The sequence below is a fragment of the Enhydra lutris genome, unplaced genomic scaffold (assembly GCF_002288905.1).
Source record: "Enhydra lutris kenyoni isolate GAN:26980312 unplaced genomic scaffold, ASM228890v2 scaffoldscaffold5, whole genome shotgun sequence".
Classification (NCBI taxonomy): domain Eukaryota; kingdom Metazoa; phylum Chordata; class Mammalia; order Carnivora; family Mustelidae; genus Enhydra; species Enhydra lutris.
Genome location: NW_019154089.1, coordinates 5,858,939 through 5,873,161, shown reverse-complemented (window position 1 = coordinate 5,873,161; position 14,223 = coordinate 5,858,939). Strand labels below are relative to the sequence as shown.

At 55.8% G+C, this 14,223-nt stretch overlaps 1 protein-coding gene across 12 annotated transcripts in view; it reads left to right on the top strand.

The window, feature by feature from the left end:
* Positions 1–978: 978 nt before the first annotated feature.
* LOC111141195 (jade family PHD finger 2) overlaps positions 979–14,223 on the top strand; it is a 51,810-nt gene continuing 38,565 nt past the window's right edge. Inside the window, exons 1-5 of one of the 12 annotated variants that reach the window (XM_022493588.1) lie at positions 979–1,249; positions 4,983–5,167; positions 8,784–9,852; positions 10,072–10,171; positions 12,422–12,510. In XM_022493588.1, the coding sequence (XP_022349296.1) occupies positions 10,072–10,171; positions 12,422–12,510 (189 nt within the window). In that variant the 5' untranslated portion in view covers positions 979–1,249; positions 4,983–5,167; positions 8,784–9,852. The other 11 variants (XM_022493590.1, XM_022493589.1, XM_022493591.1 and 8 more) reach the window with 11 other exon arrangements.

Genomic DNA, 14,223 nt, shown 5'->3' with positions numbered 1-14,223 from the left:
GGTCGCCCACAATTTCAAGTTCCCCCCGCCCGGGTTGTTAGTTTCCATCTGCCGTGGGTGGGGGAGGAGGGCCGCGCCCCCTCCCCCAGACTCGCGCGCGCGCCCCTCCCCTCCGCTCCTGCCAGCACTTTCTGCTCACTTCTGGCGCTGCAAAGCGCCACGCGATTTATTCGATTCGCATTTTTAAACCAGCGATTCAGGAGCAGGGCCTAGGGCGAGGGTCTTCCAGCGTTGGAGCCCCGGGAGGCGGGGTGCTCAGTGCAAACCTCGTTCCCTCCGCGAGTGTCGCCTTCAGGCTGTTATTTGCAAAGAAACGTCTTTTTGACGCAGGGAGAAATGGCAAATTTTAAGTACGTCATTAATATGGCGCCAAAAGATTTTTTTAAGTATAAGCTTGCTTTTTTTTTTTTTTTAAAGGTTGCGGGGGGCGCCGCCCGGGTCTGGGGCGCGAAGGGGGCGGAGTGTGAGCAGAAAGTGTGAGTGAGAGAGTGGAGGGGCGGGGTATGTGTGTGAGTGTGTGAAGTGTGAGCAGACCTGATGGGACTTGCACGGGCGCAGCCGCTGCTCGGGCCCGGCCCTGGGGACAGGGCGGGCTGGGGGCGCCTCAGAGCCCATGGGGAGTCTGGGCCCGAGGTGCAGGCAGACGGGCAGCCCGGCAGAACACCCTCCCCCATGAGGCCTGCAACGCTACCTGGACCCGCTTCCGAAGCCAAACAACTGGGCGGGGGGTGGGGCGGGCGGCTGGGGGTGTCAGGAGTGGAGATCCGAGTGAATAAGAAAAAAGTGGCTACTCCCCCTCCCTTGCTCCTCCCGCCCGCCCCCACCCCCCCCCCCCCCCAACACATTCTTTTTTTTTTTTTTTTTTTTCTAAAGAGATCACAAGGAAGTCTTGGTTTAAAAAGAAACAGAAACATACACAGGGGGATTGGTGAATGGTGCCGACCGCGGCCATCGCAGTTGGAGGCTATTTTGGGGGGGGCGGTGAGTAGCGTCCATGGAGTTACTTTGCGCCCATTCCTAGCGGCAAGGGTTTAGGTCCAGAGGGCTGACCGTCCCCAGCAAGGGTGCGGGGCCGGGGACGCCGCGGGCCCGGCCGCCTCCCTCACCGCGACCCCGGATGGATGCGCGCCCCCCGCCCGCCCGCGCCGGCCCCAGGAGCTCGGGGTTTCGGGAGCATCCTTCCCGCGCCGGCCCCCGCTGCGGCGCGTAGTCCAGGGCAGCGCCCCTCGGAAGGGCACCGTGGAGGAAGGTAAGATCCAGCCCCCAGCGATGGGCCCCGCGCATCTCCACGGCGTTATTTTGTGTTTTTGCAACAGATCTGCCAGCGCTCCTAGCTCCCTCGCTCTCGCTCTCTCTCTCTTGCTCGCTCGCTCCCTCTCTCTCCTGCTGGCTGCCTGTTCTAGGAAGCCAGGGCGCGGGGGGGGGGGGAGGCGGGAGATGCACAGCACAGGGGAGAGAGATTGCGCATGTTGGTCAGTCGTGTTTTAAAGAGTACATTGCGGGGAGGCTGAGAGGGGCGCATGCAACAACAACTTTTGGAAGGGTGAGCTTGGCGACCTTCTTTATTAATGACTGCGGCAAAGCGCCCCCGGGCCGGTGAGGGGGCGCGGGCGGGCGGGGGCGCGCCAGGGCTGCAACTTGCCCCGCGGGCTCTGGCCGCGCGGAGGGTCTGCGGCGGGAGACAGCAGTGGTGGGGAGGTCGTTCCGCCGGGGATGGGCGTTCAGAGGACCTGGAGCTATCTGCCCTCCTGTCGCCCTGAGTTTCATTTTGTTGATACGCAGCACGTCCGGCCGCCGAACCGGGCTGAGCCGGTGCACATGACTCCGCGCTGGGCTCACGTGCAGCCGGTCCGGTCCCAGACACCTTCCGGGGGCCACCGCCTCCGCCCTGTCGCCCCCTCTCTGGGTTGGGTGCACGCGGGCGCTGCACGCGGGGGCAGCATGCTTAGCTCCCGGGCGCGGAGGCTCTGCACAAATTAAACACAGTGTTTTGGAGGGGCGGGGGACACCCTTTCCAGGTGAGTATGCCGGGTGTGCAGCCCCGACGTACCGGGCGGGGGCTGGGGTCGGGGGCAGCCCCCCCCCCCTTCGGGGCTGCGCGGGAGACCGGCGGGGGAGAAGCGCTAGGAGAGTGGAAATGTACCGGCTGCGGCCGGAGCGGCGGGTGCGCGCCCGCGGGGCGACGGCAGGGGGCGTGGCCCTTGTTTACCTTCTCCCAACTCTGCCGGTTCGCGTCCCGCTTCGGGGACGGTACTGCAGTCCCCTGCCCTCCGCCTCCGTCTCTGCCCCGTGGGTGGTACCGGGAAGATGTAGGCAAGTGGCAGTCTCAGCCCGGGACATACACACCTGACCCTCAAATAAGTGGCACTGCAGCCCCAGCCCCCACCAAGCACCGCTGCAGTCCCTCTCCCGGATCCCCGGCCGCGCCCCGCCCCCGGCAGTGGCATCTTCCCGGCCTCACCTCCTTCCTCCCTCTCTCCCTCCCTCCTTCCCACCCACTCGCCTGCGCCTGCGGAGCGGCACCCGCCCGCTTCCTCCCCGCCTGGCTGCAGACTTGTGGCTCCCTCCGGTCCCTTCCCGCCTATCCCTGAGCTTAAAGACACTCTAGTCTCCAGGCCAAGGGATGAGAAGGGGTCAGCTTGGCGACTCGTAGCTGTTATATCAGAAGGTGGGGATGTCTGCTAGACAGGAAGGCTTCGCTGTGGCTTCCAGAGGCCCAGGACACCCCACACACAACCAGTCCCCCGCCACACGTAGCTGCCCACTTCCCTAGAGGCTCGGCTCCTCTTACCGGCTTCACCTAAAGCCCTCCCCACGCCCCAGGCGTCAGGTCCGCCGCCCCCGGCCCGAACCGCCTCTTGCCCTTCCTTCGCCTGGGCCGGAGCCCCCCACAGCCACCTCCGGCTCCTCCTCCCGGCTCCCGCGGTCGGAATCACGCCGGCGCGCCTTCAGCCTGCGGTCCCGCGGACTGCCTCCAGGGGCAGGCTGGAGGCACGCGCCACCCCTCCTCCCAATCTCCGTAGCCTCAACCGCGGCCCAGGACGCTTTTTTTTAACCACCTTGGCTGCAGGTCTCTTGTGCCAGGGGCTGTTGGGGGCGGGAGGGACCGTGTTTCCCTGTGCCCTGAGCCAAGGGCATGCTGCGCCGGGCGACTCTGGTCTCTGCAGATTTCCAGACTTTGCTCCCGCGCTTAGCACCCCTCGCTCATCCACTGCGGAACATAAAGTTTTACCCAGAGGCTGAGTTTTGTAGGGGGTTATAGGGAGGCTCCTTGTCTGCACTCACAGCGGCGCTGAAGAGGATTGGGGAGGGGCTGAAAGGGCAGGACTGGCCAGCCGCCTTTCCTTTGTTGGAAAGGGGAGGAGCCCTGAGTTTTGAGCCTAGACTGGCCGTCAGGATGTCCCCTTAACGTTTCTGTTTGCAAACAATCAGGGGCCCAGGTGGTGGTACGGCTGCCTGGCCCCTCCTCTCACAGTGGCATTAACTCCCTCCCTTTACTGGTAAAATTCCCAGTAGGACATTTGGCAAAGGGGCCGTGCAAGGAGCTGCCAACCGGGCCTGGCCCTGTTTCCTGGGTTCCCAGGGTGCTGGCTTCTCCCCTACCCTGACTTCCTCTCTCACCTTAGGGCCCCAAGTGAACGAACCATCCCTCCCGTCTCTTCTTCCTCAGGCGGGTTGGGACTTGCAAAGCGATCTAACAAGCAGAGGAGGAAAATAACAACAGAATAACTGTAAGGGGAAGGAATGAGTAATAAAGTGGACCCAGGCAGGGAGGAGGGCTTTCATGTTTAAGAGACGCTATTTGCTTTTTAGGTCACAGGCTGCAAAACAGGCTTTGATCCGAAGTGGGCGAATAATTTATTGAGAAAGTTTGCATGGTAGGGGAAAAAAGGGGATGTTTGTTTGATCTGGAGTCCTCAGCGTTGTCCCAAGTGCTGTTGGGTGTTTGGAGTGGAAAAGCATTTGGTTCTACAGCAAATCCCTCACAGAGGGAAGTCCTTGCCCCAGGCAGCAAGCCTTGCACTGAATGTTAGTTTTGAAACTGTTTGGCCAAAGGTCTCTCCAGCACTTTTGGACATGAAGTGTTTAAGGACAAAGTTGTTTGGACTTGGGATGCAGCAATGTTTCCAGAACATTTCCCATCCAGCATGCTTTTCCTTTGCCTAAATTGCTCAGCTAAATGGCCAGTAACACTAATCCAAGAGAGCTTCCACTTGGCTTTCATTGGCAGGTGAGGTGGGACTGCTGGTCCCAGCCCCCAAGGTGCACCCCAGAATTTTGAGAGTAGGCCTTTGACACTGACTACCACATCTTTGAGGTAGCACTGGTGGGGGGGTGCGAGCTGGGTGTTCTGGCTAACTGGAGTTGCTGGTGACAGGGAGGAGGTTATCTTATACCCAAGACCCGGTTCAGTGACTTCCAGTCCAAATTCTTCACAACTCATCCAGCAAGCTCTTCGCAGACCTCACAGTTAGTTCTACCTTTAGGTGCTCCAGGGCAAGGTCAGGATTGTGGGGAGGAGTTACCCCTGCCCTGCTTTGTCTTCCATCCACATAGGACCCTGACTGTGTGGCTCAAAGTTTAGGAACCCAGAAAGGTTCTCAGATAACCCATAGGAATCTGGGGTACCCCAGCCACACTCTGGGCTACAACAGACCTGAGTACCAGCGGGAGGTGGTGGGGCGGGGTGGGGGGCAGGGTATACCACCTGGCAGTCAGATAACCTGTATTTGAATGCTATAGCTTTGCAGTCACCAGCTGTGACAGTTGCTTTGTTCCTCACTTTCTTCATCTGCAAGTGGGGTTAATAACAGTCCCTACCCCATGATTGGTGTATGGATTGAGCAATATATTGCATAAAGAAGATTAAACCCAAAGCCAGGCATGTGGTAAGCACTTGATTAGTATTGGCCATTTTTACTATTATTAATGATCTGGAGAGGGCCCAGATATAGCTTTGACCTTTGATCTCTCCCCTTTAGGCTAGGCCAGAGAGCCAGCTCCCTTCCCTGAAGAAGGGCTCCGAAGGACCCTGCAGTGGCCAATGGGCAGCCGTCTGTGGGAGCGAGCGGACTGAGCTTTGCCCTCTCTAAGGTGGAGGGTAGGGTGAGAAGGTGCAGAAGGACAAAGTAGACAAAGCCCCTTTCATTCTTCCAGGATCCCCTAGGTATGTCCCCAGAACTGGGTTTGGGGGGTGAGTGTGGGCAGCATGTTTCAAGGGAGCTGGGTACCCTCTGGGACACTTGGAATTGCAGGTGGGCCATGATGAGTGTTGGAGGAGGGCTAAGGCTCCCCTATGCTCAGAGAAGCAAGTTTGAGGATCTGTGTGTATAAAATCTTTTCTGTAATAGCAATTACTGTCCCCGAGAAGGCATTAAAGTTAATGAGAGATAGGAAAGAGCGGGGCTCTGACCCCCGCTTAAAGCGGTTTAAGAGCATGCAGTTCTTGTTTTCTGAATGTCTGGCCTTCCCGACACAAGGAGGCTCTGAGGACAGGTTTTCCAGCCGAAATATCATTAAATTGTATTAGCATCTTATTACACACACGCCTAAGCGGTCTGCCTCAGACAGGGAGAGTTTTTGTTTCTCTTTGAAAGATTGTGTCTGGAATGGTAAATTGCCTGCTTGAAAGCCATTCCCCCCTTTACCTTTTTTAAGGAGGAAGACGGAGTCCTGCTGTGTGTGGTGGCGGGCAGGGCAGGCCTGGTGGCCCCCGGGGAGGAGAGGCCGGAGGCCAGGTTGGGGTGTTTTAACTGCCCAGGGAGCTGCTGCACTAGTGGAGCTGAAAGGCCCACTGTTCCCAGGGTCAGCTGGAAGAGCGTTAATGGAGGCCCAGGGTGTTTGAGTTTATTTGCGGAGAGGTCTTTAAAGGGGGCTGGCATTGGGCATTGGTGTTTCAAGTCCAGACCCAAGGCCCCCACTTAGACCAGCGGCTAGTGCTGCCAAGAAAACATCTGCCACCAAGTTGGTGCCCTGTTACTGAGTTGACATTGATCATTAGCCAGGAGCCCAACCAAATAAAGCCTCCTGGAAAATGTGTGAGGTTAAGATGGGGAAGGCAGGCTGTGAAAACAGGACAAAATCTTGGCCTGGGGTGTTTGTTCCTGCAAGCGGCAGGCCGGCCAGCTGGGCTCTGTGCTCCCCACACTTCTAGAGGGAGGGGACAAGAACATACTCCACACTCCCTGGGTACCAAGCCCGTGTTGTGTGCTGGGGATAACATAAGGGGCCATCGGGGCTCCCACGGAGATCCAGACAGATGGTGCTCCTCACTCTCCTCTCCAAGGAGGAAGGCATTCAACAAGTAGATCACCAGACTGCAATTGTGGTGGAGGCTCTGAAGATGTTGACTAACGGCGTTGTGGGCTCTCTTTACATAAGGTAGCGGGCGTAGACCTCCTTGACATTTAAGCTGAAATGTGAAGGATAAAACATCAGACATGTACGCACTACATAGAATCTTCCAGGCAGAGAGCACATCTGTGCATAGGTCCCAAAGCATGGAATATGTGGCTTCTTTCCGGAGATGAAAGGAGACCAGTGTAGCTAGAAGCCGTGAGGAAGGGGATAGTGGGCCCTGTGAACTTGCCGAGGTAGGGAGGGGCCGGATCATGTAGGATATTGTGGTCAAGAGTTTGAGTTTTATCCTTTGATCAGCAGGAAGCCTTTGAAAGATTTTAAAAAGGGGGTATGACATGATCTGATTTATGTTTTTTTAAAGGTCACTCTGGCTGCTCTGTGGATTCTAGATAGGGGAGGAGCGATAGCGGGAGCTGGGAGATGAATGCGAAGTCCAGGCAAGAGATGGGACTGGTTTGGGCCAGGGTGGTAGCAGTAGACAGGCAGGGACAAATGGATGCATTCAGCGTAAGTTCTGGAGGGAGAGCCCACTGGACTTGTCAGGGGTTGGCTGTGGGGCAGAGATTGCACAGAGAGGCCGTGGGGCTGCTGCACTGAAGGACCCCTAGGACACCATGCTCAGAGGAGAGCTGCGTCTCTGTGTCTCTGTGCTGGGGATGGTGTGGGAGGTGCCAAGGGGAGGAAAAGGGGACCCTTGCTCTCCTAGACTCTCCTTTATAGGTAGGGCTTCAAAAGCATTTCTACCCTCACAAGTAAGTGCCTTAGGACACTGGGGTGTTCTCCCAGAGCAGACCTTGCTTTGGGAGAGATTGGAGGGGCCAGTGGAGAGAGGAAACTAGAGGCCAAGACCCAAGTGTCAGCACCCACCCCCCTGGCCTGGATTTTGGCTTTGGTGAAGGAGTCCTCCCTGTCTCCTAGTTGTGTTGGAATGGGGGTTCCGGGGATAAAGGGCTGTCCCACGGGAGAGCCCAGGCCTTCTTTGGCACTTCATTAGCCACTGACAGTGGAGACTCACCTGAGGCATGGAGGCCTTTGGAACAGACCTGGTTCAAAGGAGAAGCTTCACTCACAAAACAGTAGCTTCCCTCTGAAGCCTGGTTATTATTCCAATTAAGCCACACACAATCTGCTCCTTTAATAACACCCTATCCAGGAGAACTCTGGGGTGTTTTCACAGAGGACAGGTTGGACAGGGAGCTGGCTGAGGGTGGGGTGCAGGTCTGCATGCTGCAAGTCACTGTGATAGGTCCCTGGGCAGCAGGAAACAACATTACCAGAAGGGCATTGGCCGTCAGAGGGTCCTGTCCCAGGTGGTCTCACTTACAGTGTAGGCGCCCCTGGGTGAGGGGGTGTGGCTAGGAGGACTCCTCACCTGGCCCCAGATTATCACAGAATGACTAGCACCTATGTGGAGAGCCAGCCACCACTCTCAGGGCTCAACGCTGCTCTCGTTTATTCTTACCAGCCGATTCTGGCCCATGGATGTGTTTAGTTTGGCCCTCTCAAAGTGTTTTTTAAATTCTGAAGCAGTTGCCAACATTGGAAGTTCAGGAGACTTATGTGAAAATCCAGATCGAATCCTTGTCGTCTGGGAGGTACATCTTTCCCAAGATCCCAGGTCTGTAAAGGAGTAGAGTTAGAATTTGAACTTCACAACCCAAATCCAGAGTTTCTTTTCTTCTTTGGGAGATGTGGGCCCAGAAGTGGAGGCACCTGGGATCCACGGGCAGGATTGCAGGAAAGAACAAGTGGACGCAGTTACAGCACATCTCCTGCTGCTGCCCCCACCTGTGAGAGTGCTGGGCTGGTAAGAGGCAGGCTAGGCTCAGGGCCCTGTCAAAGTCATCTTTGTCACACTCAGATGCTGGAGGAGAGCAAGGATGGAAGCTGTGGGTAGCAGAGCATTATTGTTCCATTCAATCCACAACCTGGGCCATGGGACTGCTTGTACTCTGTTGGGCAGAGGCAGAGAAGTCTGAAGGTCAAAGAGCATGTGCTCCTGAACCAGATAAACTTCTTATAAGCACTGTGATCTTGAGCAAGTCATTTAACCTCTGTGCTTCCTTTTCCTCATCTGCAAAAGGGAAGCAGCCATCATGCCCACTGGCATAGAGGGGCTGCTGTGAGGGTTTCATGAGGTCCCTGTGTACCAAGGCATCTTCCTCTTTCTGCCACAGTGTTTAGCAATTTACATCCCTGGCACTCACGATGCTGGTTGCCTCAGGCTCTGCCTGCCCCCGTGGAGCTGACAGTGAGCAGCCCAAGGGAATCTTTCCATCATCCTAATCCTGCTGTTAGGGGACACTGGAGTGGGGAGAATGTCTTGGCTGAGGTCAGGTCTGAGTCCGGAGGGTCCTGGTTGGCCCAGAGGTCTGGATGGTCATGCCCCACCTTAAAGAGCTGATGTTCCTTTGTCTCTGCAGGGTCACCAGGATATAAGGGGAAACCCAGGGCTCGGCGCAAACAGACTTGTTGGAGTGGGTGGCAGTGACAGGCGCCCCATGGGATCCCAAGCAGAGGTGGGGACCCCGGTTGGCCAGCAGCTGGACTGAGCAGCAGGACTTCTCTTGACTGACACTGGCTCCTTGCCCTTTGCTTCGGGCAGTGAGGTGGCCCAGGTTCCAGACAAACAGGAAAGTGATTGGAAAATGCTATGGGTCCTGAATCCCAGATCTGTTCTCGCATTAGGACTCAGCTACTGACTAGCTGTGAGACGCAGGGTGGTGAACAAGCCCCTTGGGGTGCTCCCCTCCAAGAAGAGACAAAAGCAAGCCCTGCCACCCTGGACTCTGTGGGATCCAAGGAAATAGTGGGTGGGAAAGCGCTCCCCACAGGCAAGAGTTGACCCTGGCACAAAGGCAGCTCAGTGTGGGCTCAGGCATTAAGACCACATGGATTCAAATCCCAGTTCAGCCAGTTGGAGTCGGACAAGGCCCTGTGCCTCGGTAGTCAGGGAAGCCAATGGCTTGGAGCTTCTGGGGGTGTTAAGATCATGAGCAGAGCCAGTGTTGTTAGAGGAAGGAGTTCAGTATGGGGAGCTGCTCATCCTACCTTGAAATAAAATCCTGTAGTTGAGATAAAGGTGGTTAATGTTATTATCTGGAGAAGGACATTGCTTGAAGGAGGGCAGCCCAGCCTAGGACCAGTCCCCCTGGGCCGGGCGTGTCTCAGGAACCCAGCTTGGAGCGTCCCTCCTCCTATGTCCTTTCCACACCCCTCTGGCCACCACCCTCCGAATGTTCCTTCAGTGCTATCTGAGCTGGCTTGTCTCTAAACTCAGGTGGCATGGTCCCTCTGGAAGAATCAGTCTTGTTTCCCCTTTCTGCATCTCCTCTAGGGTGGGAGTGGATTCTCTGGACGACCTGAGTTGCCTTGAGCGGAAGCTAGGGCTGAGCAGGCCCTAATCATTGTTCTGGGGCCACTGACTCCCTTGCCCTCCTTCTGTCATCTTTGGCTGGACTCCTGCTCATCTTGGGGCTCTGGATTCAGGAGGTGGGAGATGCAGCCCTCTGTCCCACTCCCAGGGCTCCTGTGGGTGGCTTGGGAGAGAGGGTGAGGCTGGCTGGGAGAAGGCTAGGGCAAGAGGGCCTTGTTCTTGTTCTTAACTGCAGCAGGGTGAGTATGGGGAGGTAGGTTATTGGGCAGTTTTCTGAGAGACTGAGGATTTCCCAAGCCTCCTATAAGTGTAATGGAGCCTGCCTTTTGTTGCAGATGGAAGAGAAGAGGCGAAAATACTCCATCAGCAGCGACAACTCTGACACCACTGACAGTAAGGCCTTCCATTTGGGGCTCCTGCAAGGAAAGCATTTGAGTAAATATCAGGCCCACAGGCCCAAATGGGGGGAGGCTGCCCCATGGTCTCAGTATTCTGATGAAAGCGTTGTTGATGAAAGCGTTAATCAGGCCAGGTCCTTGTACTTACTCCTGAGAAAGTCGCACACATGTGTGGCCTCTAGACCCTTGCTGTCTTCTTCACCCTACTCCCCTCTACCCCCTAGGTCTCAATCCCACGTGTTTTGCTCTGGTTGGAAAAGATCATCTCCCCTCTATTTCTTTGCATTTGCTGCTCCTGGCTGCTAGGGGCACATCCCTCTCCCTCTGGCCCTTAATGTTAGATCAGGACCCTGTTGAAAGTCTCTGCTCAACAGACAGAAAACCTGTTAAGTTTTATTATAATTACCTGATAGAAGTATCATTTCTTAATTAGCGGTAAGCTCCTTGATAAGAGGGGTCATGTCTGGCTCATTGCTGTGTCCCCAGTTAGAGCAGGTACATAATAGGTATTCAGTAAATGTTTGTCAATGGAATTAACAAGGGATCTTGGCAGGAGAATCTGAGAGGTAGACTTGTCTATGGGCTGTGTGGCAGCTGGATGACTTGGGGGTCACAGGGATGGTCAAGGAGAAAAGAGGCTTAGGGAGCCCCTTCTCAAATGTGGGGGGAGATAAGGGAGGTTTGCGGAAGGTGGGAGCTTTTCTCTAATACCAGAAGGCAGCTCTTCCCAGATGCCTCAGGAACCTGCCCTGCGTGAGCTGGTCTAGTAAGGAGTTCTGTTGTGCCCTATGTAGGAGAGGTACACTGCCAACTCCCTGCAGCCTCGTGGGAACCCACACGGAGGAAGAGGCTGAACTCATTGCCAAGGAGGCTGGGCCTGGAGCCCTGCAGCTCTACACCTTAGTTTGTTCACGAATGTGCTGAGCAGCTGGGGATAGCCCCCCAAGATCCTGAGGACAGACACCAAGACGGCCAGTCAGTCCCAGCCCCTTCCCTACCTCCAGGTCTCATTCATTGCCCTTTAGAGTCTGTTTGCTCAGCTCGGCTCTGGTGTCTAACCTGGCCAGCCCTTCCTCCCTGTGGCAGGAGATCACAGCGTCCCGCCCTCTGTGGCCGCAACCACATTGCCTGTGGCTTGTCTCAGCAGAGCCAAGAAGAACCGCATCCTTTGCTTCTAACTTCAGTCAGGCACGGGAACCCCTGAGGGCCAGGCACCTACAGGAGTGGGGGTCTGGGCAGCTGCAGTAGAGTTGGGCTGGATTGTGGCTTAGTCCCTTCCCACCAGCCCCCACCCCTGTACCCTGTGCCCACTCGTGGCTGCTGCCCCTTGGACCCACTGGGTAAAGGCTGTAGTCCTGCGGTCCAGTAAGGAAGGACCTCGGACTCTAGTGGTAATAGCTCATGTTTATTGAGCCATGCTCTGGGCAGGGGACTCTGCTAAGCCTTAAGAGGCATGGCATCACTGAATTCTCACAGCTTTTTGCCCCGGCGAGGTTAAGTCATTTGCCCAGGGTGACAAACTAGCAAATGGGTTTACTTTATTTTTATTTATTTATTTTTTTTAAGATTTTATTTTATTTATTTGACAGAGATCACAAGTAGGCAGAGAGGAAGGCAGAGAGAGAGGAGGAAGCAGGCTCCCTGCTGAGCAGAGAGCCCAATGCAGGGCTCAGTCCCAGGACCCTGGAATCATGACCCGAGCCGAAGGCAGAGGCTTTAACCCACTGAGCCACCCAGGCGCCCCATGGGTTTAATTTAGAGCAGCATTCTTCCTACTGTCCTTTCGTGCCTCTGCGTATCAACTAGGCATCATCCCAGATAGGATGGTGTCTCCAGCTATCCCCACCCAGGGCAGGAATGAAGTGTGGCCACAGATGGCCTCCTTCCCCAAGGATAGGCATCATCCCAGATAGGATGGTGTCTCCAGCTATCCCCACCCAGGGCAGGAATGAAGTGTGGCCACAGATGGCCTCCTTCCCCAAGGAATAAGCAGAGGATCAGAGAGGGCAAGGGACCTGTAAAGGATCACAGAGTAAGCTAATCGTGAGTCTAGGTCACTGCCTTTTATTTCCTAAGCCACTGCGCTTGGTGAGCGGCGGAAGCACTCACGTCCCCACGCGTCCTTGGAGAGGTCCAGAGCAGGGACAGGGGCTCACAGAGGTTTCCATCTCCTGAACATGCAAGTCAGAGCCTTCCTTACAGGCTTCCTGTCCCTGGTCAGGGGTGGGTAGGTGGGTGGTGTCTCTGGCCTTCCAGGGGCCCCTAATGGGCTGTGCTCTCTCTGCAGGTCACGCTACATCTGCTTCACGATGCTCCAAACTGCCCAGCAGCACCAAGTCGGGCTGGCCCCGGCAGAACGAAAAGAAGCCTTCAGAGGTGGGTAGTGATGAGTGTCTAGACAAAGAGGAGTCGGTGGTGAGGAAGTGACAGGAGCGGACAGCTGTGGAGAGTGAGGGAGGGAATGCTGTAGATGTGTGGGGTTGGGGGGAGCCTTCCCCCCGCAGAGAGAACAGGCCCTGCAGAGCCAGGCCAGTGTGGCTAAGTGCCATGAATGGGAGAAGGGGATGCGTGTGCCAACAGTAGCCGTGTAGGTTGTTGTAAAGATGTTCCAGTTGAGCTGAGTGAGAGTAGAGGCCTTTCAAGGATCATAAGCAGGGTAATGACAGAGTCTGACGTGTTCACAAAAGGCCCCACTGGCTGCCGTGAGGAGAAAGGAAAATGTGGTCAGGGGTGGGAGCCGGGAGGACTTTCCTGCAGTTGTCCAGGAGAGAAGCCATGGTGGCTGACAGCCAAGTAGTGGCAGTAGAAGAGGAAGCAGTCAGATTTGGAATGTTCCAGAGGATAAGCCAAGGGCACCAGGAGGTGCTGATATGGGGATGAGGGCTGGGGTCCTCAGGATCATCCAATTAAGTCATCTGCTCCTTCTGCCCGTGTCCCGTGTATCTGCATCCTAAGCCTTCCGTACTTGGGCCTGGGATGTTTCTTATGGCAGGTGGAGGTAGGTATGCATGCCTTCTCAAGCTGTGGAAAAGAGCACCGGGGGTGGGTAGTGTTGGACATGAATGGACATCATGATCCTGCTTCTTGTGGCCCCTGAAAAATCACATCCTAGGACCACGTCACAGTCTCTCAGGTCCTCAGTGCATTGCACTGGGCACAGAAGAGGCCCTTTGCACAGATGCAGTCGCAAGAGCATTGAGCCCCCCAAGAATAGGGGGTTTGAATCTGGCCCTGCAGCATAGCCAGAAGCTGGGCTAGACATTTCACTTTTTTAATCCTTCTCAGTCTATCTGTTACAATGAGGAAATAGAGGATCCCAGGGTTGTATAGCCAAGACCTGAAGCTCTTGAGGCCAACATTGCCAAGGGTGGGAAGGCCCAGAGTCTTGGTGCATAGCCCTTGAAGTGGAGTCAGGGAGGGTATCTTTGTTCTGAGCCTGGAGCCCCGCTGCCCACTAACTGCAGAAGCAATCATGGCTTCGGGGGCAGTCCTGAGCAGCAGTAGTTAACCTGTCCCTTGGGGATAGTGGGGGCATCTTCCTTTTAGAATCTTGCATTTGGAAAAAAAACTCCTCGAGCTGGCCTACCCTAGGACTCTCTTTTTTGTGTGTGTAGGGTGGGGGTTGGGACCTGATGCCTCCCATCCCCATCCCCCAACCTAGTGTCCTCCTTTGGCCCCATGGGAGAGGGGTAAAGATGGAAAGAGATGCCTCTGGGAATGCAGTAAGGACTGGGATGAAAGCGGAGAATTAGGTGGGCATGGGGGATGCTGTTTTGAAGTTCTTAGCGCCCTCTTGTATCAGCTCTGCTTAGTGGGTAGATGGATGTGCTCAGGGGCACTGGGATGCAGGAGGCAGAGTGTGCTGTAGGACTCTGGGAGCCTCTAGGACCGCCTCTCTTCTCTTGTACCCTCGCTCCCCTCTTGCCCTCTTACCCCAAACATAGAGCCACTAGGGCTCCCCAGTTACTATAGTTGCATTAGTAAAACAATAGCCACTTTTATGTTCCTTTCCTGTACCTAGGAGGCAGGAATTCTCTGCCCTTTTTGGAGATGAGGAACCTGCCTCAGAATTCAACCTGCCCCTGCCCA